The sequence below is a fragment of the Buceros rhinoceros genome, unplaced genomic scaffold, assembly GCF_000710305.1.
Source record: "Buceros rhinoceros silvestris isolate BGI_N320 unplaced genomic scaffold, ASM71030v1 scaffold17933, whole genome shotgun sequence".
Classification (NCBI taxonomy): Eukaryota; Metazoa; Chordata; class Aves; order Bucerotiformes; family Bucerotidae; genus Buceros; species Buceros rhinoceros.
This window is the reverse complement of record NW_010405886.1, coordinates 29,310-53,249: the sequence shown is the minus strand read 5'-3', so window position 1 is coordinate 53,249 and position 23,940 is coordinate 29,310. Positions and strand designations below refer to the sequence as shown.

Below are 23,940 nucleotides of genomic sequence, written 5' to 3'. Positions count from 1 at the left end.
TTTATGTGTGTGACATACACTAATAATCAGATGCAAATCACTGAATTAAGATAGGGTGGTTGGATATCAGTTTTCAAGAGTTTCTGGAAGTTTGAGTCAGGAATTAATAAGGATTTAAAAAAAAGTCTTACTGTTGTAACAAAAGAGATGAGGACTGAGGCTGAAATTCATACAATAGTGCTTAAAAATGTGCTACATGTAAAAAGTACAGAGTAATCCTTCCAGTTCTGCTCAACACTGGGAGCGCTTAACTGGAGTTACTGGTCCAGTTTTCAGCACCAGGCTTCAAAGGTGTTGATTTGCTGGTCACAATACAAAGCAGAGAAAAGGGAATAGCTCAGGGTCTAGGAAACATGACTCCTTAGATGGATATAGTGGGATATAAAAGAACTATGTTTCTTTCATCAAAAGAAGACAAGATGGGTGTAAAGAAACCTTTACTCAAGTTAGTGGTCCCTTACAGGAAGAAAATGAATAAGCATTTCTCCACTTTCAGTGAGTATGGGAATTTTAATACAGAAATGCAAATGCAGTAATTTTTCCTTTAAAATTGCTAAAGAGAGGTAGTTTGCTTAATTAAGGTGTCATTTCTTCATCGTTTTAAGTTTTTATGAACAGTCTAGAGAGGAAGGGAGAAAGACTTAGATACCTCTTGAAGTTGCTTCCAGCCCTCTATGGCTGTGGTGTGAAATTGTATCTTAGACTTTTACTGTAGCTGTCAGCATTGACCTGTTGCTAGAGTTAAGTTTCAGCTTTCTTCTGTGCAGCTGCGGCTCATTTTGCCAAGATCACAAATCTGGGTACCAGTGGAGTGGATTTTCACTTTGCACAAATGTGTTAACTACTGATTTTTTTTTCCTCTGCCATGTATTTATTCATTTTATTAATTTCTGACTATTTCTGAGTGGTTTTGCGTAATACCATATATATGTGCCTGTGTTGACATTTAAGACATTCTTCCCAGTCCATTTTTTCTCCTTCTCCAGAGCCGAAGGAATTACTTACCACAGACCACCCCAACCTTGGATAAAACCTTCCTGTTTCATTTAAATAAAATGCCACCGTGTCTGTCTCACAATTTCAGCTTGCTTAGTGTTAAGTACTGCTGAAAGTCGTAGTATCATGTAACTAATCCTCCAAGTCTTCCTCCTTCTCTTTGATGCTTGCTTCTGTTGCATGTGATCTGAGTGGTTCTGCTCGTTCACTTACTAGCCCAGAACACCTCTGCTAAGGCTTCGCATGTGACTAAGCTTTAGTACGACTCAGCTCCAGTGCTGGGGTCTACTGGACACCTGTTCTGTAGAAATGTATCAGTAATGCTGAATGAGAAAGGTGCTTTTCTACACCTGCAGTCTGCTTTCACTTTACAGCTACAGAAGGCACAAAAAATCAGGTGAAGGAGGACCCAGAGGTCTATCAGGAGGCTCAGAAATTATTTATGGGAGATTTCAACTTATTACTCTTTGAGTACTGATTACATGTCTGGTGAGCAAATGCAAGAATGGCTTGTCATGAAGCACATCCTCTGAGAGCTAGTGATGGATAAGAGGGCTTGTGACCAAATCCCGGCTATTGAGCTACTGCCAACAGAATGACACTGCACCAGAGATGGGGGAGAAGGAAAAATGGCAGGGGGTGAGCCATCCTACAGTCTTCTTTGGTTTTCATACAGGAAAGTTGAAATACTGTTTGTAGGCATATATAGTTAGAATTTGACATATTTGTCAGTATTTACTAGTGGTTACTGAGGTTATGAAAGAATGAAAGGTTAATTTTTCTTTGACAATATTTAGTACGTTCAGACTTTGTCATCCACTTTGTGCAAATGTCAGTGTTCGTTGCCCAGAAAAGTGGTTTCTGGCCCCCTAGCAATTGCTGCTTAAGCTGCAGGTGTGATCTAGCTACATGATTCAGGACAGTTGTGCAGCCTTCCGCTTGGATGTCAGCTCTCCGCAGTTCAGGGCCTTACCCATTCTTCCACCTCTCTTGGTAAGAGGTATTTGTATGTATTTTATTGTCTTAAACTGAGCATTCCTTTGAACTTTACAGAAGTAAAAAGTGACTGCTTTTCTTGCATTTGAAGAATTTGAAGTAGTGAGGCTACGCAGGGAACTTTGGGTTTTGTCCGATCCACCCTGACAAAGAGAATCCACAGTTTTAAGATTTGAGTATTGGCTACATTTTGTGTTGAGCCTGTGGTTAAAGTCTACATTATGATGACTGTTTCTGGAGTCCACAGAGGATGCTGTGGCCAGCATAAAGTAACTTCCTTATTTTGAAATCCGTTCTTAATCACCCATGAAATTAACTACTAGAGTCTGCCTTCAAGTTGGCACAGTCTAATAGTAGGGGTTTTAAAAATATTTAACAACATATTTGGAAACAGAACTTTTCTGTTCTTTATTTGTATGTTTTTGGATGTTGGCTCTTGCATGAGAAAAGTGCTGTATGCCTTAATACTGAATTTAGAACTCTTGTGGTTTCTGTTGGCACTGTGAGGGAGCAGCTAGTATAAGACTCCAGCACTTGATGAGAGCATTTTTGTTTTAATTATTAGATGCATTAATACAGAGCCAACTGAGTTCAGCTATTGCGTTTATTGCCTTTTTTTATTCACCATAAAAAGAAGCAATATTTTTTTCTGGATTACTATCTCTAACGTGATCTGCAGCCTGAAATCAGAAAAAAAGCTCAGTTGTCAGTTCTTTCTTCACACAGGGAACAAGGAATTGCAGGGAAATTTTATTTAGGGATGTTGAAGTGTGATGTTCAGGATTTATGACCCAGCTCAACGCTTCAAGTCAGCTCGACAGTCCATTAGAAGCGCACACAGGACTTTTATGCCTTGTTTGTGAAGGTTCTGTTTAGAATAGCCCATGTTGCTACTCCGGCTGGTAGGCCAGACCCCTCATCCTAAAACGCGTCCCTTGTGACGCGTTGCGTGGCGTAACGTGGCAAAGGTACCTCCCTAACAGGAACAGGCTTCAGGGGGAAACTGAGGCAAGTGAAAGCCCAACTGGGATACCATGGCTAGATACATGTTAAAGTTTAAATCATTCAAAACTTTAGCATTTCCATATATTTGAAGCATCTTACAAGTTGCTTTGACTAGGCTGAAAATACCCCCCAAAAAGTGGTGTTTTAAAGGAAAACTTACATTGTTTCAGGCAAATTAATTCCTTCTTAGTGGCTTTTCTGAATCTGTGTTTTCTCTGAAAAGTTATGTATATAGAGAGGCATCTGGTCAGGTCTAATAATGCCTTTTAAATAATAATATTCAAACCTTTACTTGCTAAACAAATATTTCAAATTATAACTAAAATTTTAGAGCTAAATGGCCATTTTCTACTAATTCTCTTTAAAAATACTCTCACCGAAACACTTTTTCTTTAAATAAAAAAAAAATCCCAGGTTCAAATTAAATTTATCCTTTTGCATTAATCTCTTACATTATACTTCTAATTTCTAGATGTTACACACCTAGGTTCTTTTTAATAAAGGAGAAAAAAAAAAAGGGACATTTTTGTCTGTGGGAGTTCTGCAGTTAAATTCTGGGCTTGTTAACTTTTAACTTGATTGCTTTTGCACAGCAACAACATGTTAGTACTGTTTTTTCCAAAGATTTCTTATTTCACAGTGCTTAATGGGAAAAAAAGACACACAAGTAAAGTAATGGTGCTTCACCTGCCAGGTTATGAAGCCATGGTTGTTTTTATAATAGTTGGAATACCTGGGCAAAACTATGAAGATCTGATTTTGTGCTAAGTAACGTGTTAAATTACAATCTTCATGACAGTGCTCGTAACATACGTTGTACAGCGTAGCCCGTAGCATAGAAATAAGAATATGAACGAGCATTTAGAACTTACAGGAAGTTCTGTCTGTATTTTTGAATTACATGGTGGGAGAGGCACATGGAGAATGTGTTAAAACTGAGATTCTGGTGCTTTTGGTCAAGGAAAACAGTGGTAGTAACAAAGAAATTTGCATGCAATTTTAGTTGATTGTTTTTTACTTTAAAATATTTTTCAGAAATAGTGTTAGACTAACCAACAGGTCCCCCAAAGATAAAATCCAATCTGCAGACCACAAGAAATGTCAAAACAATGTAAAAATACGCTACCTCTTGTTTTAGTATAGCAGAACTATTGAGTGTACCCTTAGAAAGAGGAGAGAAAATAAAATGATTTTTCAGCTAGCAATTGATTGGAAACACTAGAAATTTATTACATCCTTAGGTTTATAGCAACAACCACATTACCATTATCATAAACCACCAGGGCCTAAATTTGGAGCACAGTGTGTGTTGCAGGCATAAAATAAAAGGCAAAAGCAAATCACAGAAGAAAATTCAAAGGCTTTTAGAGTACTCTCTTAACTGTAAATTACTTCTGTGATTTTAAGCATGATTGGTTCTGATGAAACTTTCAATAGCAAAAAAATAAAGGAAAAATTATGATTCTAAGGAAAATAAATGTTATTCCTAATTTTTTAGGTCTCCTCCCATTACTTAGCAAGGAGTGGATTTTTTTTTTTATTGAAATGCTTTAATTTTTCCCAGTTTGCAGTGGAAACCTGCATGAAGCCTCTGGGGAGGGGAGTTAGTTTCTGCCACACAGAATTCTTTTTCATGCTCACTTCAATTTACATGGTATATCCAGCATCTTTAGTTCTACATTAACCCTGTTTGAGTAGCTACTTGGGAATAACTTCATCACTTCTTTGGTGAAAAGTGGTAACTGTTTAACAACTTGTATAAGACAGGAAATGAAGTAGTGTCTTTGTAAATTGCAGATAAATTTTCATAAGGAAATGTAATTACTCAGGCTAGAAATTGGCCAGAATATCAAGTTAAAATTGCTGCATCTGCAAAAAGTTCTCGGTTTGCTATTTTATCGGGGAGGTGACTTGAAGTAGTATTGTATACATTTGGAATCATGATGGATTACTTCTGAGACCTAATGCTTGTGATGCCTCGCACTGTCAGTCAGTGAATCCAATGCTTATTTAAAATAGATTTGCCACCTTATTGAAACCGTGCTGTTTCTTGCCATAGTGTATGGCGTTACTTTGAGGTTTCCTCTCAGTGACCAAACTTGTACGCTCTTGTAGAATCGTAGAACATTTGGGGTTGGAAGGGGCTTGTAAAGGTTATCCAGTCCAACGCTCCTGCAGTGAGCAGGGACACCTTCAACCAGATAAGGTTGCTCAGAGCCCCATTGTCCAACCTGATGTTCAATGTTTCCAGGGATGGGGCTTCTACCAGTTCTCTGGGCAACCTGTACCAGTGTTTCAACACCCTCATTGTAAAAAATTTCTTCCTTATATCTAGTGTAACACTATCCTCTTTTAGTTTGAAAACATTACTACTTACCCTGTCACTACTGGATTTGGTTAAAAGTGTCTCTGTCTTTCTTATAAGCCACTTTTAAATTTTGACAGGCTGCAGTAAGGTCTCCCTGGAGCCTTCTCCAGACTGAACAACCCCAGCTCTCTCAGCCTGTCCTCATAGAAGAGGTGCTTCAGGCCACCAGAGTGTCCCAGCTTTGGATTTGCTCGAGCAGGTTCATGTCTTATGGTAGGGACCCCAGAGCAGGACACAGCATTCCAGGAGGGATCTCAAAGGAGTGGAATAGAGGGGCAAAATCACCTCCCTTGACTTGCTGGCCACACTTCTTACGATGTTGCCCAAGATGCGATTGGCTTTCTGGGCTGTGAGCGCACATTGCTGGCTCACGTCAGCTTGTCACCCACCAGCATCCTCAAGTCCTTCTCTGTGGGGCTGTTCTCAAACCCTTCATCCCCCAGCCTGTATTGATAGTGGGGTTTGCCCCAGCCCAGGTGCAGGTCCTTGCACTTGGCCTTGTGGAACCTCATGCTGTTCATGTGGACCCACTTCTCCAGCTTGTGAATCTACTGAAGTGTGATGAAATTGCTGTTAAAAGTGACATTACTACAGGCTGCATTGATCTGTATGTTTTACATTTTTTCCAGCATCCATACTGTGCTTTACTTCAGACAAGAGTGGTTAGGTCTGGGTTTGATCAATACATTTGTAACTTTTTATTCCACTTTGAAGGTTCTGTTCTTAACCTGATATGATAAATATGTTTCACTGCATTCCCGTAACTATTCTGTTTCTTAAATCTTGGCACTGGACTTCATTTTTTTAATGAAATATGTTTCATTTCTATTTGTCCTATGTTAATGTTTCAGTATGTTTCAGGTGGCTTTTTCAAATAAAAAAAGGTCATGAATTGAAAAGATTAGGAAAAAAAAGAGTAGGAAAAAAATTAAGTTGTTCAAAACAGTAGAGGTTTTTGCTTTTAAATTAAAAATTGAAGCAACTTAAATTCCCAAACTCTCCTCACATCTCCCTTGGAAACTACCTCCTTTACAGTAACTTTGTGGTCTTGATGATATTCACAGAGAAGCTGCTTTACTGAATAAAGAAGTTCTTTAAGTTTTCAGTTTTGGAACATTACCAGTGTGTCTGAACCCAGGTTTCAAATTTTACTGGCATTTTGTTGGCAAACCAATTTTTTGGAGTCCTTTCTTATTTGGGTATGTTTCCTGACACCTTTGGCTGTATGGTACTGTGTTTTAAAATTCTCTTTTTCTTTTTCTTTTTTTTAAGAGGAAAAGCCTATAAACATATACAAAGGACTAATTATAAAATATCTGGTATAAAAATAGAGAGACAAGAAAATTACCAGCTGAAAAATGCCGTCAGCTGAAAAAATGAGCATTTAAGGGTAGAATTTTACTCTGCCTGTTCAGGAGGCCTGATTCTTAAAGCAATTCCAGAAGCAAAGTGTGTGCTGTTCTGAAGCCTAATATGGTAATTTAAATCAAGCATAAGTACATGGGTGGTAAGGGAGAGGTGGTTTGGTCTTCCCATCTATCCACTGGCCTCTTTTACTGTTGTTTCCCTTTTGCCACTGGTAGTGTTCATTTATGGTGAGCCAGATTATTGATCCAGCTGAAAAATAACTCACATCACTTTGCCCTACTCACAGTCTTCCTATATACTGTGGTCTTGTTGAAACTATATTGTCATTAGTGCACTGCTCTCAAGGACTAACCAACTAGCCAAAGTATATAGACGTTGCTAACCTCTGTCGTTCATAGTACCAGTACATTCTTCCTTGCTGAACATGTTGTGACTAGTATAGGACAATCTTATTTTTGTAGTGTTTATTGAAGTAGGGTACAAGAAACTAGCAGTCCAAGGTTCTGGACTTTTTTAGTCTTCCACAAGTCTGGGATATTGTAATCTCTCAAAAATGCTTTTTGTCACTGACGTAGGACTTTATCTTACCCTCCAGGACTCCCGTTCTTGGCAGGCCCTGGCTGCCCCGTGCCCGGGTCTGTGATGTCCAGAGGTAGAGCAGCGACTCTTTCACGGGCACCCCCTTGCCGTGGGGAAGGAGCTTGCGTGCCCTTGTGAGGTTGAGAGCTGTGCTGGTGGTGGCATGTGCCTCCGGTGGGGTCTCCCAAGCCAGACAGGTCTCAGCTGAAGGGTCAGACACAGTGTGTCCACGGGCAGGATGGGCTCACTAACCTTCGGGCACCATCCTAGGAGAAGGACAACTCTGACTGCAAACCCGGGCAGATGGAGCTTGTTTAGCCTTGTAAGGCTCCATCTCAGAGAAGGACACTCTAACCAAACCTACGACCCGAGGACTTCGCTGTCACCATCCAAGCTCGCTAGGCCCTGGCAGATGAACCTCAGGTGTAAAGGGTGGAGCCAGTTCCGCGCACCCTGCGCCTCACCTAAAAATCCACTGCGCAGGACCGAAGGGTGCACTCATCGCTTGCAGTGAGCGTGGGAAGAGCCCTTCCCAGATCTTCATTCGCGAAGCCAAGCCATGATGATGATGATAGGCAAAGTTATAACTGCAGAGCAGTAAGACTCCTATTATTTAAGCAAGACTCACTCGGTAGGATTAACAATATAGGTGGTGTTCTACCTGTCTCAACTGTGAGACGCAACCTTTTGGGAGCCTGCATGTTGCACCTCACGTATAAAATGCTGCATGGAAAATGGAAGATGGATAAAATTAAATATTTAGGCTAGTAAGAGAGTGTGAAAATCTGTGATCTTATTTGGGATAGGGAATTCCAGTGAATAGCCTTTGGGCTAAATTGTGAATTGTTAATGGCTAGTTTCCAACTGATTTCGGCCAAACTTAAAGGACAACTAGAAACACCAAATAGCGATACCAAGTTTCTGTGCATTTCCTGGAGTCAAAAAATCACAGAGAGTGGAAGGGATCCCTGAAGGTCTCTAGTCCAACCTCGTTCTTTTGAGCAGGGTCAACAATGAATTCAGACCAGGTCAACGATGAATTCAGACCGGCTTGCTCAGGGCACTTTCTAGTCAGATCTTGAACACCTCCAAAGGCAGAAATACTCCACAGCCCCTATGGGCATCCTGTTCCAGTGCTTAGTTATCCTCAGAGTTCAATGTCATTCGGAAACTTGATTAATACACGTCATATTATCTCTTACAGGTCATTGATAAAGATATTAAAACATTAAATAGGGTAGATCTCAGGATAAACCCCTGAGGAACAGCAGTTGTATCCAAGGTAGAGTAGAAACTATTACTTTTCAGTCCCAGAATTCAGACACTTTTTGCTCATCTGGTGTGCATCCATCTAGACCACAGCAGCCAAACTTGGATACAATGGTGCTGTGAAAGACCATCTCAAAGATGATTGCAACATTTGCCCTTCTCCATTCATCTGGGACTTCCCCTGATCTCCATAATCATGATGACAGAAGACAGCCTTGATGTGCTGTCAGCCAGCTCTCCCAGTGCTATCAGATGCATCCTATCTGCTCTCACGGACTTGTATGAGTCAAGATTTCTTCAACGATTCATGAGGTCAATGCTTTTCTACTGTTGGTATTTCCTCTTCTCCTTGAACCCTGTCTGTATGTGTAAAGGCCTGGGAGACCTTGTTGGAGAAGACTGGGGGAAAGAATGCACTGAGTAACTCAGCCTAATGTGTGTCTGTTGTGCTTTTTCCTCTGTCATCTGCAAGCCCACATTTTCCATGTTTATTCCCATCATTTAGCAGTAGAAGTTTTTGTTGCTGTTTCTTGCCAATCCCTGCTATAGTTGAGCTTCACTTTCCTAACGTCATCCTTACTTGTCTGGACAGTACCCTGTATTTCTCCTTTGTAGCATTTCTCCTTGCTTCCATCTCTTTTGTATGTTCTTTTTACACTCATTAATTCCCTTTTTAGCCAAAGCAGTTCCATTGTTCATCCCCTTGTTTTCCTCAGTGTTGTGATGGACCATTGTGCTGACTGTGGGAGGTTGTCTTTAAAGACCAGGTCTGTTGAGCTCCTTTGTCCTTCAGAGCTGCCTCTTACAAGATGCCATCTATCAGATCCTTGAATAAACTGAATTCTGCTCTTGTGAAATCCAAGGTTTGTACTCTTGCCTTTCTCATTCCTCTCAGTATCCCCAACAGCATTGGTTTATGGTTCCTATGGCCAAAGCTGCCACAGATTACCACCTCCACAATACTTGTTTGTAGCAGATGGAGCTGATCACTCCAGTTGATCATCTGATATTTCTGTTAAGAGCTTGTCCCTAGCATTCCACACAAGTCAAATGGATTGCTTGCATCGCACTTTGCCTTTTAGCAGGCATCAGGAGGTGGAACTCTCCCATAGGAATCAGGATCTGTGATCTGCAGATGTCCTCAAGTTGCTCAAAAAGACTTTCCACTTCCTCCTCCTGATTAGATGGTCTGCAGCAGAGTCCCACCATGATGTCATTCTTGGTGGCTTCTCCTCTCATCATGGCCAGCCAGCTGCCAGTAGGTCTACTGCCTGTTTTACAGACGACTTCTGTTCCGTGTCTTGGAGCTCCTTCAAACATTCATGTTCTCATGAAAACAGGCTACCAGTTGAGAGAGAGAGACACACAGATCAGTGCTACCAGCAAGGAGTCTGCAGTCTGAGCTCAGGAATTACCTATTCTGCTGGGCCAGCACAACCTCTGGCAGGCTATTCAACACCCAGAGCTTGGAATCAAACACAGCCGCATGCAGCTGAGGGCTCTGCAAAGAAGATGGAGGGCAATGGGGGAGAGTTTAGGAAAAATATTGGTAGACATACTGCTGATTTTCAAATTGGGCATAATGGACAGAAACAGTGGATATAAAGTAGTAACGCAAGTGTTCAGGGCACCTTTTTGTCCAAAATTATAATTAAAAAAACTGGTCAAAAGGCATGTTCCTTTCCATTTGACTGAAAATTGAAAGGTTTTTTATGTTGCTTTTATAATACTCTATAAACAAGGTATTTAAGAGCAAGATTTTTAGACAGGGAACTGTCAGGGAAGTGAAGGGAGAAATCGGTTCATAACTTAACCCTCTTTTGCCCAGGTATTTTAACATCTGGAATGTAATGCTGCCTGTTGTAATACCTCTGCAATACTGTAACACAGCAGGATGCATTAATGAGAGTTTCAACCTTAAACCCACAACATCAATGAAATTTATAGTTGTCAGGCCATTAACATTATTCAAACATAGTTTTTGTGGATTCAATTCCCATTTTACGTTCATGCAGGAAGAAAAGTCATTGTGTTGACTAGCCATGAAGACAGAGTCCTCCTTAGACTTGAAATTTCTATAAAACAATTAAGTATTATTTATTACTCTTGACAGCATTCATAGTACGCACTACAGGGCAGGGGGAGGGGATTTATATAAAAATTTGTCCTAGAATCTCTCTCTCAATATTTCAGCTGGTTTAATATTCCTGAATACCAGAAGTGCCTTGCTCACGTTTTGGAAAATACCACAAAAATGCTCACAGCTGAAAAGAAAAATTTACATAAAATTCTAGTGTTCTGTAGGCCCCATCTGATATTCTTTCTGATGGGTAAATTTGTCTTCAGACATTTCATGTTTCCCCACTCTTGTATCTCAGTGTGGTCTTTCGACTTAATATGTAGAGCAAGTTAGTTAAAGAGCACAAAAAAGTAAGAGAATTTCTTGAAGGAAAAAAATTTTTGAGGAAAATGTGGTGAGCACTGTGATTAAGTCAGTCTGCAGAAAAATGAAATCGTTAAATCTGCAACTGATTAAGTTGAAAGAAAAGAAGGGAAGTCAGTATGTAAAAAAGCACATGTATGGTTACTCGTTCTGGTAAGGAAAATCCAAGTTGTTTCTCCTGGAAAAAAACCTACAAGCTTACACAATTTACAAAGCTCTGAAGTTTGAGGGGGTGGGGGGGTGGTTGGTGCGTGGTTATGTGGAGTTTTTTATTATTGTAGGTTTCATGGTAATTCCAGCACAATCTAAGGAAGTAGTAAAAATAAATCTATCTGTCTCTAAGCTGTGTCAGTCTGGGTAGTAACAACTTACCCATGTTGTGTCCATTAAAGAATTTCTTCACGGCTCTTAAAAGTACAAATTTGGTCTCTGTATTTAATATGTTGTTACCTGCTGCCAAGCCTCTAATAGCTGCATTCATGTGCTCTGTTAATCTTATCTCTTTGTTCTAGAAGCCTGTGTTTTGGATTCATAATTAGCTTTTCTTCTTGCTCCGATTATTTTCCTCCCATCAACGCAGAACATGACTCTTTCTCTTGCCTATTTAAGAACAAATATGTGAATAGAGAAGTTACAGAAATCAGTGCATTTCAACGAAACTCATAATCTTTTCCTCACTGTGCTTCCACATTTAAATTAGATATTCATGCTGCAAACCCATGACCTTGGTGTTGTAACTGAAATCATGCTGTTCCCAGAAGACAGGGCTGCAGCCTCATGAGCTACAGAGGATTTTCCCCTAGGTTCTAGTGTAAGAAGAGGTATAATTCTAATGTTAAAAGTTGGGGGTAGATAGGTGAGCCTGGTCTCAGTGTGTAATCCGAAGGAAAGAATTGTTGAGCTGTAATCATGTGACTAGGAAGGGGACTGGCAAAGAGATCTTCTGGCTCTTACTTTTTGACAATGTCTCACTGATTTAGTGAGAAAATATCGCGAAGCCTCGTAGAGGCTGTCAGTTTGGGTTCAAGTATTTCTCGTCAACAAAGGCATTTGAGGTCCAGATTTTCCTTGGTCCTCCAGTAACTTCCCATTTTGATCATCATGAAAGCAAGCCAGCCGTTTGAGAGATATTATGAAACCTTGGGGATCCTACTTGCATTTTGCTACCGATACAGCCCAAAGAGTTACTGAGGTCCTGCTTTTCAACCTGCAAAGAAGAAGGGATGGATAGTTCCTTAGCTTGTCACCTGCCTGAAGACGTGTGTCTGTGGGCATTGGGGGGGACGATTCTGCTTGCAGATGGTCCTTGCTGCCCATGGACACTTTCTTGATTGCAGAACTTGAAAAGCCTTTCATACGAATCTGAAATTCAGAGGAAATAATTTGGAACGGTACGGTTTGCTGGTTTGGACTGTATGCATCTCCAAGACGAGATTGCTTTAATGTGAGTGAACGTGGTGGTTGTGCCCGCGTTAGGAGTAGGCTTACAGGCTATACATCACTTTCTTGGTTTACCTTGCTGGCAGCATCTTGAATATCTGTTTTATCTGTTATTAACTTCCTGAAATGTGAAATGGAGGAGGTTCGTAGTAGAGTTCAGATCTGTTTTAAAGTGGCTGGAACAAAGTTCTCACAGTAGGGTTTTTTTCTTCTTTTTTCAAGTCTCGCATTGACTCATTTGGTGGTGTTAAAGTGCACTTTCCACTTATCCCCTGAGGAAAGTTAGTATTCTTTTAAGTGAAACTATTTTAAAAGCAGAACACAAGCCTAAAATAAGCCAGTGTTCTCTAGAGTTCTCAGAAGGTGTAGATTTATTTACTGTAGTTAAATCATAATTAGTTCTCAGGGGATAGTGTATCTTTTAAACTGCTTTATTGCCACCATATTGGTTTTCTAAATAATCAGAAACTGCTGCTCTTATATTCTGTAGTATGAACAAAAAATTGCTGTAAGTAGAAACAAATGTTTAGAATTGCTAGTTGTCACTTACTAAAGATAGTGACATGGAAAAAATAAGCACTTCAAGAAAATGTGAAGAAATACAAAACGTGTGTTATCAGAAGGCACCTTATATGAACTATGGCTGTAACTTTTTCCAGCGTAATAGATACAGTAATGTTTTACATTATCATTTTTCAGTTAATCTTTTTTTTTATATATATTCTAATGCTTTTTGGTCAGGAATAAATGTTAACTGAAAACGGATAAATCGTGGTGCAATGTTAATGTAAAATATTACCTGATATTTAAGCCTAGATTTTCATGAATGTAGCTTAGTGTTCCAGCTGATAAGCATGGAGTGTTTTTTTTCCCCACTGGCAGGTTAATGTTTGAGTTGCCTGAGGAGATGGGTTTAATAGCAATTGCTGTTCGACAAACGCAAGGGAAAGGTGAGTATGTTTCCTTCTAGTTGTAATAAATGTGTGTTAAACATACGAAATAGGACATTTTAATGTCACCTAGCTGCCTTAAAGATACATTATGAGTATTTTTTATAATATAATCTATAGAATAATTGTGTTCTCCTCCTGCTTGAACTGTGGATTCAAACTTAAAACCTAAGTTAATAGAGACCAAAGTAAACATTTTCATGATGTTTGGTGGCTTTTGCAGAAATGATTTAGTGGTCTTCTAGTTTCTGCCAAAAAGTCTCCCCAGTCGTGGAAACTGCCATCACTACATTTAGTGTAATACAAGTCAGACTCCTGACCTCCTTTTTGACTTAACTGGAACAAGACTGGGTCTTGACTTTCTCTGAGGTAGAGGTTTCTTGAGTCTGCAGGAGCTGCCTGAACTGTCATGTGGGTGTTCACAATCTTTTGCAGATAAATGTAAGCAACTTCTGTCCCTTTCCCAGGAAGGTGCTGGCACTGATTTGAAGGCTACGTTCATTTTATGAGAAGAACACTGTGCCCAGCCTATTAAGCTCTTCTGAGCATAGACCTACGTGAAAATGCTTACCTGGCTTTCAGTATAGATCTAGCTTGTGCCAAAGTGGCTCACGGTGTGGATGAATTTCTCTATGCACGCAGAGCATTTCACAAATACTTCTTCACTTAAGCAAAGCAGGATTTTTTTAAATGTCTATGTTACCAGACACCAGGAAAATCCTGGAAGCAAGTCATTTTAGGACATTCTAGGAAACTGAGTAGCAGCACGCACATTAAACAACCTGCCGGGGTTTTTTTAAGAAAAAGCTTTGTGCTTTAACCATTTTTCCTTCAAAATGAGTTTGGAAGCTCCGTTACAGGACTTACGGTAGATTCTTGGCTGGATAGTATTGAATTGTTCTCTTTTGTAGTTGTCTTTATTAACAAAGTGATCTTTTTCTTATAAATATCTTTTTCTTGAGTTGAAGTTAACTGCTTTTCTCTCTCCTGAGGTCGTGGTGGAAATGTCTGGCTCAGTCCTGTGGGCTGCGCGCTATCCACTTTACATATCACCATACCTCTACATTCCAACTTGGGCCAGAGAATTCCTTTTATTCAACACCTGGTGTCCTTGGCAGTGGTAGAGGCAGTTAGATCAATACCAGGATATAAGGTATGTCATTTAATTTTATCTCGTAATTCTTGTTTCCCTTTTCATTAAACTCAGATTCTAACTATGTCTTCCATGTATAGAATGACTGAATACATAATGTAGTTCTTCAGTGCTTAATATAGTGGTAAATTCAGCCTTCATACTTGCTTGATTATTTATATGTTTTAAGAAATCTAGTACACATATGATGAATACTGTCTTTTACTGAACTGATTAAGTATACTACGCTCATTTCACTCATAATCGTATGAAATTTAAGTCTCAGTCTTCAGCAGTAAAGAAAATGTCAGTTTTGTTTGTCTAACAATTGAGTTAATTTGTTTTGATTTTTTAAGGAGTTGGGGAAGAGGGAGGGGAGAAAAATGAATAAAACTGACAAATTCTTTTCTGCTTTTTTGTTGGTGCTGTTTCAGTAGTCACTTTATCGCTTTTGAAGGATTTTTCCAACCCTTGTTTAAGGTTGAAAACTGATTTCTAAAGCAAGAACTTAGGAGTATTGCCCTCAAGAGGGAATCAAGTGTCCTGTCATCAGTATTAAAATGAAGAACCAGTCTTCTTCATCACCTCATACATCTCATTTTTAATGTTACCATTTCCTAATATTTGCTAACTATAAAACTTTGGTATTTTACAGAAGTAGTTAACTAAAGCATGTGTTTCCTATATTACAGAAAATCAATGACTTATACACATTTACACATGAACTTTATTATAGTGGCACCCAGTAGCTTTGCTGTAGTTTAGGGTCTGACAGCCTTCCTATTAAAACCTTCTAAGTTCAGTGCTTCATAACTTGACTATAAAAACAAAATGCTTCAGGCTAAAATTTGCAATATAAAGTGTTTGGCTAGAGTGAATAAATTAACCATTTAGAATAGAAGGGACAAGAGTTAGTTTTATAAAATACGAGTCTGACTGGGGAAGGAGTTAATTTATGAATGGAGGTGGTTTTGCTTCTATACGCCTACCCTCATATACTGGGGAAATTTTTATTTTATTCCATTCAAGAGGAAAAAGGTGACTGAAGTACTAAATATTAATATAAAAATAGTATGTATCAGCAATACTTTTAGTGTACATAGCACGTGTACAATATATAACTTCCTATGACCAAGACAGAGCTACTGAATCTCTTTGATAGTACATCCACCTTAGAAAATGGGTGAAACCAGTGTTAAGGGTCTGGACTCAAAGCAAGGAAATTCAAAGATTTATCACAAACTCATTGTTTAAATTTCCCTGTTCGACTCAGTAATGCAGTCATTTTCTTTATGACACCCGTGACATGGAAACTGCAGCAGCTGCAAACAGTGGGCTAATCTGTAGATGAGGTTTCATTCTCTCCTCCAAATTTTCATAACTCTGTGGGGGAGTGTTGGAACCTTAATGATACTTCAGCGCACTTTAATGTCGTTCGCTATGCTCCAAGTCCGTTTCAGGATTTCCATTCAAAAAACTGAAATACCTGTGTCTCAGTTTATCAGCCACTCATCATTTTTAGGATTGTAATAAATTTATTCCATTCAAGAGGAAAAAGGTGACTGTGCTGAACAGGCAGCAACTGAGGCCTTTGTTCTGGGTCCTCACAGAGAAAATCTGACCGCTCAGTTGGAAGTTTTACTGTCAGATGTTTGTGCTGCAGGCGCAAATGGGCCTTATATCAAGAGAACGCTTTACTTTCCCATTCTGAGAACAGCAGACAAACCTCTCCAGTAAGTGAAGATAAGAGTGCGCTCCACTTCCAGCGTCTTTTGTGACACCCATCATTTCTCTGACACACGGATAGTTGTGCAGCACCTTGTAACTCCATTTTTGTGGCAAAGTTTCTGCTGTGTAGTTTATGTTGTGAGAATACCCAGCTGACTTGGTTGTTCTTCAGGCTTGCTGCCACTTCAGCTGCAGAGCTAGTGTCTGTAGAAGTGTACATTTTCCTTAAGTATGATCTACTGAATAGCTCTTTGGAAGATCTCTTAACACTGATAACACTGTTTAACTGTGTCATACTTCAAACGTCTCAAGAGTCTTCTGTAAATCTTTCCCCAGTGTGAACAGTCCAGTTGTTGAATACGAATTGGTGGTATTCTCTTAGAATGCTTTGATAGCAAAATCAGGTAGTATTTCCTGTCAAAATAAGTGCAATGGACTCCTCTCTGGCCTTTAAATCTGTCACGAAAGTAGACATGGACCCAGGTGGAGTTTTCACACATCCTGTAAAGGGATTTCATAATCTACAATAGGAGGGAATGCGACTCTTGTAGTCCTGGAGCACCTCCTGTAATTTGTCTCCAGGGATACAGTCATATGCAGTTTTTCAAACTACAGGAAGCACATTTGCTTTCTTTTTGCGTTTAAGTAGCCAGTGCAAAGTGCAGTTCAGTTCTGTGATTTCAACAAAAACTTCTCTATTGCGCTGGAACAATGTCACACAGCACAGTTTGTGTTTCCAGCTCCATGGTGTTGCTTGAGCGTAGCTGCTGAAAGCATGAATATATTTAGGATATTACCGAAGTATTTACATAGTTGTAAACTGGACTTTCTCCTGTCTGCTAAATTTCCTTTCTGAAATTCAAGATGCCATTGTCTCCTTGGCTGGTTTCTGCAAGGATCCTCAAATATGGAGTGGATGTTATCGTGGGCTTACCCTGATTGCTTATCAGCAGTGAGCTGCAGTGGCTGCCACAGTTCGCATCTTTCTTGAATAGATTTTTAAATCTTTAATAGGCACTCATGAATGAAGGAGATGAATTCTCTGAAACCTCACAATTTTGAGACTGAAAATCTCTAGCATCTTTAGTCCTCCATTTGGTCACTCTAAAACTTTATTATCTGCCATACTCTTTTTTGTTCTTTTTTTAGTAAATAGACACTTTTCTCTGACAGCTGCCAGTCTCCCTTGTAAACCATGTTAACCATGTTACTGTGACTTTTTTGGTAACATTTGTGGAGCACTTAAATAGGTTCTCGTTATGAAGAGCAATTGACAGTATCACATTCGGAGTGGCAAAGAGGTGCAGAAAATACAGAATACGGAGTGATGAAAGAGCCATGTTCTTGTAATCGGTATTGAAGAGTAAAGTGTTTCTAAATGTATGTTTTTGTTTCTTTAGGATATTGATCTGCGAGTGAAATGGCCAAATGATATTTACTACAGTGATCTCATGAAGCTTGGTGGAGTTCTGGTAAACTCCACCCTTATTGAAACAACATTTCATATACTTATTGGTAAATGTCTGTTTTCAAGCTTTTCTATAGCTTTTTTTCTGAAGAAATTTGTTATTAACGTCTTTGTAAGTTCAAATGATAAGGACAAGAGCAAATAATGACAGCAGGCATAAGGAAATAAAGCACTATATTAAATCAAAAGGAAGCACAAAAAGTACATGTTACCATTCTTCTTAATAATTCCATATGCTTGACCAGGAAGATGTAAAGGCAAGCATCTCAGTTGATGTAGTGGAGTTCAAAGAAAGACCGTTATAGGAGAGAGGGAAGATGTCTTCCTTGATCTATTGCAAAACCAGTGGAATATACCAGAAAATGTATCCATTTTTTCTCCAAAAGAAGTTGGTGGTTTTTTTTTGGAACTTAACCAGTAATTAAATAAAGAACGTGCTTCTAAATCAGGAGAAAAAGAGCCCCATACACATAATAATGTTTTCATTTCTTCTTTCATCATTTTAAAATGTATTCGTAACTTGTTTCTGATGATACCTTTCTAGACACTGGAATATTGCTAGTGAAACAGCAGCGAATTAATGATTTGATTAATCAGTCACTTTAGTTCTCTCAAAAAGTAAAATTCACAAAGCAATTGAGAAAGCTGGGTCGTGGAGCACAGTGGCAATCTGTTCGTTCATTGTGAATTCAAACCAGTCTACCTGGAAAGCGAGTTCCAGAAAGGTAGCACAGCCAATCCCCAAAAGACTGTACGTGTATTTTTCTAGGAAGTCCCAGTGCTGAAACAGGGCAAGACATTTAGGTGCACAAATAAGAATTGAGATTTTTTTTATCATTTCAAGTCTGATAATCATCCTGCTATACGTTAAGGCAAATTTTTCCGCTAACCAGCAGCAGGACAGATCTGTCAGACATGTTTAGAAACCTGCCAGCAGAGCTCTAGGTTCTGGTTCCAAAAATGATTCTCTTGTGTCTAAAAATTAAGTGGAAGTTCCTTGGCAAGTCTAAAATGTTAAAGAAGATGGTGATATTTGGCGTATGTTTGAATGTAGCACAGTAGATAAGTAAAGAATCTTTTGGGCATGGTATTGTTTCTGTCAAGGTGCTGTAAACTTTAAACTATGAACAAGCAAAACAGTTTTAGTAGTCATCATCTCCTTCTGTGAAACACACCCAGCCGTTAGATTTTCTGTTCAGCTGTTTCAGCCTCCATTCTGTACATGTAATCTACATCGACATGTAGTCTGCACTTACAGAACGGAGGTCGCACTGAGAAACTTAAAAAGTGTCTCAGTCTCTGTGCCCTGACAACCATTTACTGTTTCTATATGTTTGTCCAGAGCCTGTTCTGGTTAACACAGGAAAAGCAAAAATGGCTCCAAAAATAGCTCATCATATCAAGTATCTCTTTGGACATTACATATTTGGTTGGGACCTTGTGTTTCTTACTCTAAACAACAAAATCTGGTTCCAGTGGAGACTTCCGGTGTGCATACTCTCCGATGTCCGTAGGAGTCATCTTGGTGGTGATAGGTCTGAGGTATATACAAAGATTAACATTTTCAACAAGTTTCTTTCAAGAGGAAACTTCTAAGATTGAAACTTACTTGCCTACATAGTAGTCGTAAGGACCTTTTCCATCATTTCAGTGATGTATGTCACTGAGAGTTGTAGCGGTGACTCACGACGTCTAACTTCTTGTATTAGAAAGTGGTAATGAGGTCAGACTGCTATCACAGGAAAGATAAGCATCACCCACTTTCTACAGTCATGCAGATCCCTTACCTAGACCTCACTGTTTGCATGGCACTCGTTAAGAATATCCCATATATGAGCGTAACAATCAAAGATCATCTACAAAGCTTCGCTGCTCTGAAAAGTTCCTCAGAAGAACAAGGCAAAGGGTAAGCCTGCCTTTTCACCTGCACCACATGCTCAAGGCCTGACAGATGACAGAGCTCATGTTCATACTCCGAAACATGTTTTTAAAAAAATATTTTTTAAAAAAGAACTTAATTGTTGTGGGACTTTTGAAAGAAGAGTTCTGCAGAGGAGTATGCTTCAGTAATGTAAGGGCCAGACTCAGAAATGACATAGGTAGCCAAAACCGAGTGGAATGCGAGGGACAGCCAATGTGCTTGACCTGCAAAAGCTCTGTCTGCCACTGTGTGCAGCTAAGGCACGTCCCAGTAGCGCACAGATGCTGAAGGCAGGCTGGCTTTAGAACTGGAAGATGTATTAGCCACATCAGCACACTGGAAGATGAGTGCTAAATGTTTGATTTCACTCTTCTCACACGGGCAATACAGAGATGCCTGAAGAGTCCTGAGCATCTAATATTTTTCAAATTAGCTGGATACGTTTTCCCACTGCATTTATCCCAGACACTTCTGCCTCAGTTGAGCTCATCATCTCAGTATGCCTCTGGTGTCTGTCTCATTTTTTGGATTGCTGAGTAGCGATCTCCATGCGTACCAGCTGAGTGCCCTGAGCCTGCAGATGAACTCCTAGGCCCTCCTGTGCACCCCGACAGTACCAATCACAGCGTAGTGGCCATGGTCGCTCTCTCTGCACTTGTTCTGTATTGGAGTGTAACAGCTGAGTTGGGGTTGTGGCATGGCACATCATATTCTGCAGTTCATTTTCCTTTGCCTCTTTCCAATAATACATTTTGCCTCATTTCCATGGGATCAGTGTATTGGGACTGGTATCACTGTGGCTTTCTTTGCCTGCATTCTCGGACTAGTTTAAAGTCAAAAGCTCCTTTTCACTGAAGAGATCCTTCTTCTCATGGTGTGAGTTACTTCCATATATGAATAGTCTCGTTAATAGCAAATTTACAAAACGGTGCGTCTGGACCTTCTTGCAGATGAAGTGTATCATGTCTAAACTTGAGTGACAGGCAGAGCTTTTATCCCAAATGTCTGAGGAAAGAAAAATCCAAATTACTAGGAGAAAAAAATAAACAGGTAATACAATATGTTTCTTTACATCCCTCAAAGCCTATTTCAGCAGGCTGCAAAAAAAGGCCCCAAGAGCCGTGTTTAAATAAGAAGGCTTTCTGCCAACGTTATTCTAGCTGGAGAAATCGCAGTGAGAGTCTTGAGGCTTCTAAAGGATATGCTGTGGTAAGATAGATTAAGCGAACTGGAGTTTTACACAGCAAAGTTCTGGGCTTTTCAGAGCATGCCAAACAAAGCTTATCAACTGAGTAAAAAGGCTAAATTTTCAGAAATGGCAATCAGCTATCTGTAGTAAACAGAAAGATCCCTCAGTTAAATGGTAGGCTGAAGGAGAAAACTGTGTCTTTGAGTATGATCAATGATTCGCTCCTAATTAGCTGGCGAACTGTCGTCTTCCAGGGAGTAAAAGAATTCTTCACTTTGGTGGGGTTGTACCCAACGTGTGTTACCACTTAGTGACTTCCTAACCCTCATTGACAGGCCCGTGTGTTGTTAAAAGACTGCACTGGGTTTGCTCCTACAGTTCTGAGGAGGCGTTTTAAGGGTAAGGAACAAGTAAAATCTGGACTGAGATTTGTAATTACTCAAATAGGAAAATTTGAAGGTGCAAGAGGCTGTAGAAAAACAGCTACTGGAAACATCCTTAGAGATAATGGTATCAAGCAGTTTAATGAAGTACTGACTTTCTGGTGGTAACAAAGGGTTCGGATTTACTGATCCTGTCGTCTTCTTTTGGTTTGTCTTCTTCAGGCTTTGGATTTAATGTGAATAACAGCAACCCCACCATATGCATCAATGATCTTATCACAAAATTAAATAAGGAAGAGGGGTCAAAGCTGAAGCCTTTAAGTGCGGACTGTCTTATTGCAAGAACTGTAACTGTGCTAGAGAGGCTTATCGATATTTTTCAGGAGAAGGGGCCCAATGGAGTTCTTCCCCGTTACTACACGTACTGGGTGCACAGGTAAGTATAATGTTCTTCTCAAAATTTCTTTTAAGGAAGTTGGAGAGAATTCATGGGTGTTTTGCCTTTTTCTATTAGACTGCCATTAACACCAGTGACATAATTAAAATGGACTCCCAAGTAGGATGTAATTTTTTAAGGGAGAATAAAAATAGCACGTAGTAAAATCAGTGGACTAGCATGAGCTAAAGAATGCTTCTAGGTCTTTTACATGCATCCTCTCAAAGGGAATTGGGAATGTTTCATTTAGCTGGGGATGAAGCTGCCGTACTCATGTCCTTTGTAGAAAAAATAGACTGTTTGGGGTAACTCCGACACTGTTAATTCCACAGAAAGAAATGAAAGCAGGAAGAAAATGCTGCTGAAAGTAATTTTCTGTAAAGAACCAGTGAATTGGGAAATAAAAACATTCTGCTAGACACCAGTCCTCTAAGCTACTTTTAATTGTTTGTACAGTGTCCACCAGTTAATTCCTAACTGCCGGGTTCTCTTTATTTGCAGCGGTAAGCAAGTCCGTCTCCACAGTCAGGAGGGCCCGATGGCGTGGATAGTCGGGATAGATGATTATGGATTCCTTCAAGTCCATGAAGAAGGCAAAGGTGTAGTGTCTGTGCACCCCGATGGCAACTCTTTTGACATGCTGAGAAACCTCATCGTCCCAAAGCATTAGTAGTCCTCAGAGCTCCCTAAAGAGCAAAGGGAGGCTCTTTAGTATTTGGCACCAAGCAGCTAAACTTGCTTAATGGTGGGAAGGGTAGTTCGTAGCTTCAGTTTTGGGTTTTTTCTTCTGATTTTCTGATACCTTTGCTTTTTGATGTGGTTAACTGCAACAGTAAAGAAGAGGTAATTTCCTCATTACTGAAGGCCTTTATTCTTGCATATTAATTTTAAAACACATCTATGTTGCCATTCTTCATAAGCATCTATTCTCTTTAAGGAGCCTGATTGCAAAGGAATGCTTCACAAAGGATGGAACTTTCTCTTCATTTCCACACTGTATTTGATAAACTGAGGTGACAATACTTCCTTTTTGTGTCTCTGTGTTTTTACTATACTTCAGCACAATATTTACATTTATACTAATTTTTTTAAACTAAATTCTGGTTCAAGTGTTGTCTGCAGTGGAAACAGCTGCAAAAGCTCATCTTATATTTCTGAATACTGGGATTACCACTGTGTTTTCAGGCCGAAGTGTAGAGCTTTGCTGATTTGGTTCTTCTCCCTGTCGGCCTGCACCACACTTTACTACCCTGTGCTTTGGTCTCAGGTCTGCAACTCTCTCATGACTACCTTGAGTTCTTGGAGAGTTTTCCAACAGCACGTAAGAACTGTGGTTTGTTATCCAAATTATTTGTACTCTGCTCTTAGTCAATTGGACCTAAGTAAATCATCTCCTATCATCTCCTTTGAATCACAGTCTTGTAAGAGGCTTTAGCCCTGATGAGCACAGCCCACTGGAGTAGTGTGTCTCGCCTCTTTGCAGTCCTCTTATCCAGGTTATTATAGGATCCCGTGTCAGGAGAGGGAACTCCTAAGTAGTTTAGAATTTAATAGTGATTCTGTTGTAATGGCAAAGAAGTTAAGTGAATAATTAAGAGAAAATGCCCAGCCCTTAAAATCCCTGCTGTAAGCAGTGAAAAAGAGTAAACACACAGTTAACCCGTGTGCAAATTCTCTTCCATTGTTTCTGTTGTCACCCCATTTCCCAAAGCAGGGCATCTGGTTTTGCTGCTAACCTTTAAAAGCAAGAGGTTTAACACCTGCTGACCTGAAAGTAGCTTGATTTGGAGGCTGGCTGCCCAGTTACAGTTTAGATGGAACAGCTTGGTCATAACTGGAAAGCATTATGAAGCAGGCATGCGGGAGCTTCCATACGATGGCAGCTTGTCGGGTTTTTCTCCAGGGCAAGATGAGTTTGCACCAGGAGGTTTGGCCACCACAGCACTTCAAACAGGTGTCTGCAAAGGAGAAGTTTGCTGTAGGTGTGATGTGGCCAGCTTCATTTCCTCAAGAAGGCAGCACTGCTTATTACGTTACCTTGTCCCTACTGAAGGTGGATCAACCAAATTGGTTTCCACAAAGGACTTCTGTCTAGTAGCCAGAAATGGATTTCTTAGGTTGAAGTTCACCTCATAAACAATCTGAACATGTTAGTTAGATTGTTTCAGTTACAAAGCCAAGAAGTCTTAAAACAAGGAAACTAGTCTGTAATGGTAATTTAGAGTAATCCTCACATATTAGGGTTTAGGTGGTTTGGCAGCAAGTGCTA

General features: G+C 39.8%; 1 protein-coding gene across 1 annotated transcript; it reads left to right on the top strand.

Annotated features, from left to right (window-relative positions):
- Nucleotides 1–13,346: 13,346 nt before the first annotated feature.
- Nucleotides 13,347–22,341, top strand: HLCS (holocarboxylase synthetase (biotin-(proprionyl-CoA-carboxylase (ATP-hydrolysing)) ligase); the record flags this gene model as incomplete). Its single annotated transcript, XM_010133902.1, has 5 exons — nucleotides 13,347–13,414; nucleotides 14,407–14,567; nucleotides 17,675–17,789; nucleotides 21,458–21,671; nucleotides 22,173–22,341. Coding segments are annotated over 5 exons (727 nt in total), but the record flags the coding sequence as incomplete, so codon positions are not given.
- Between the last annotated feature and the right edge of the window lie 1,599 nt (nucleotides 22,342–23,940).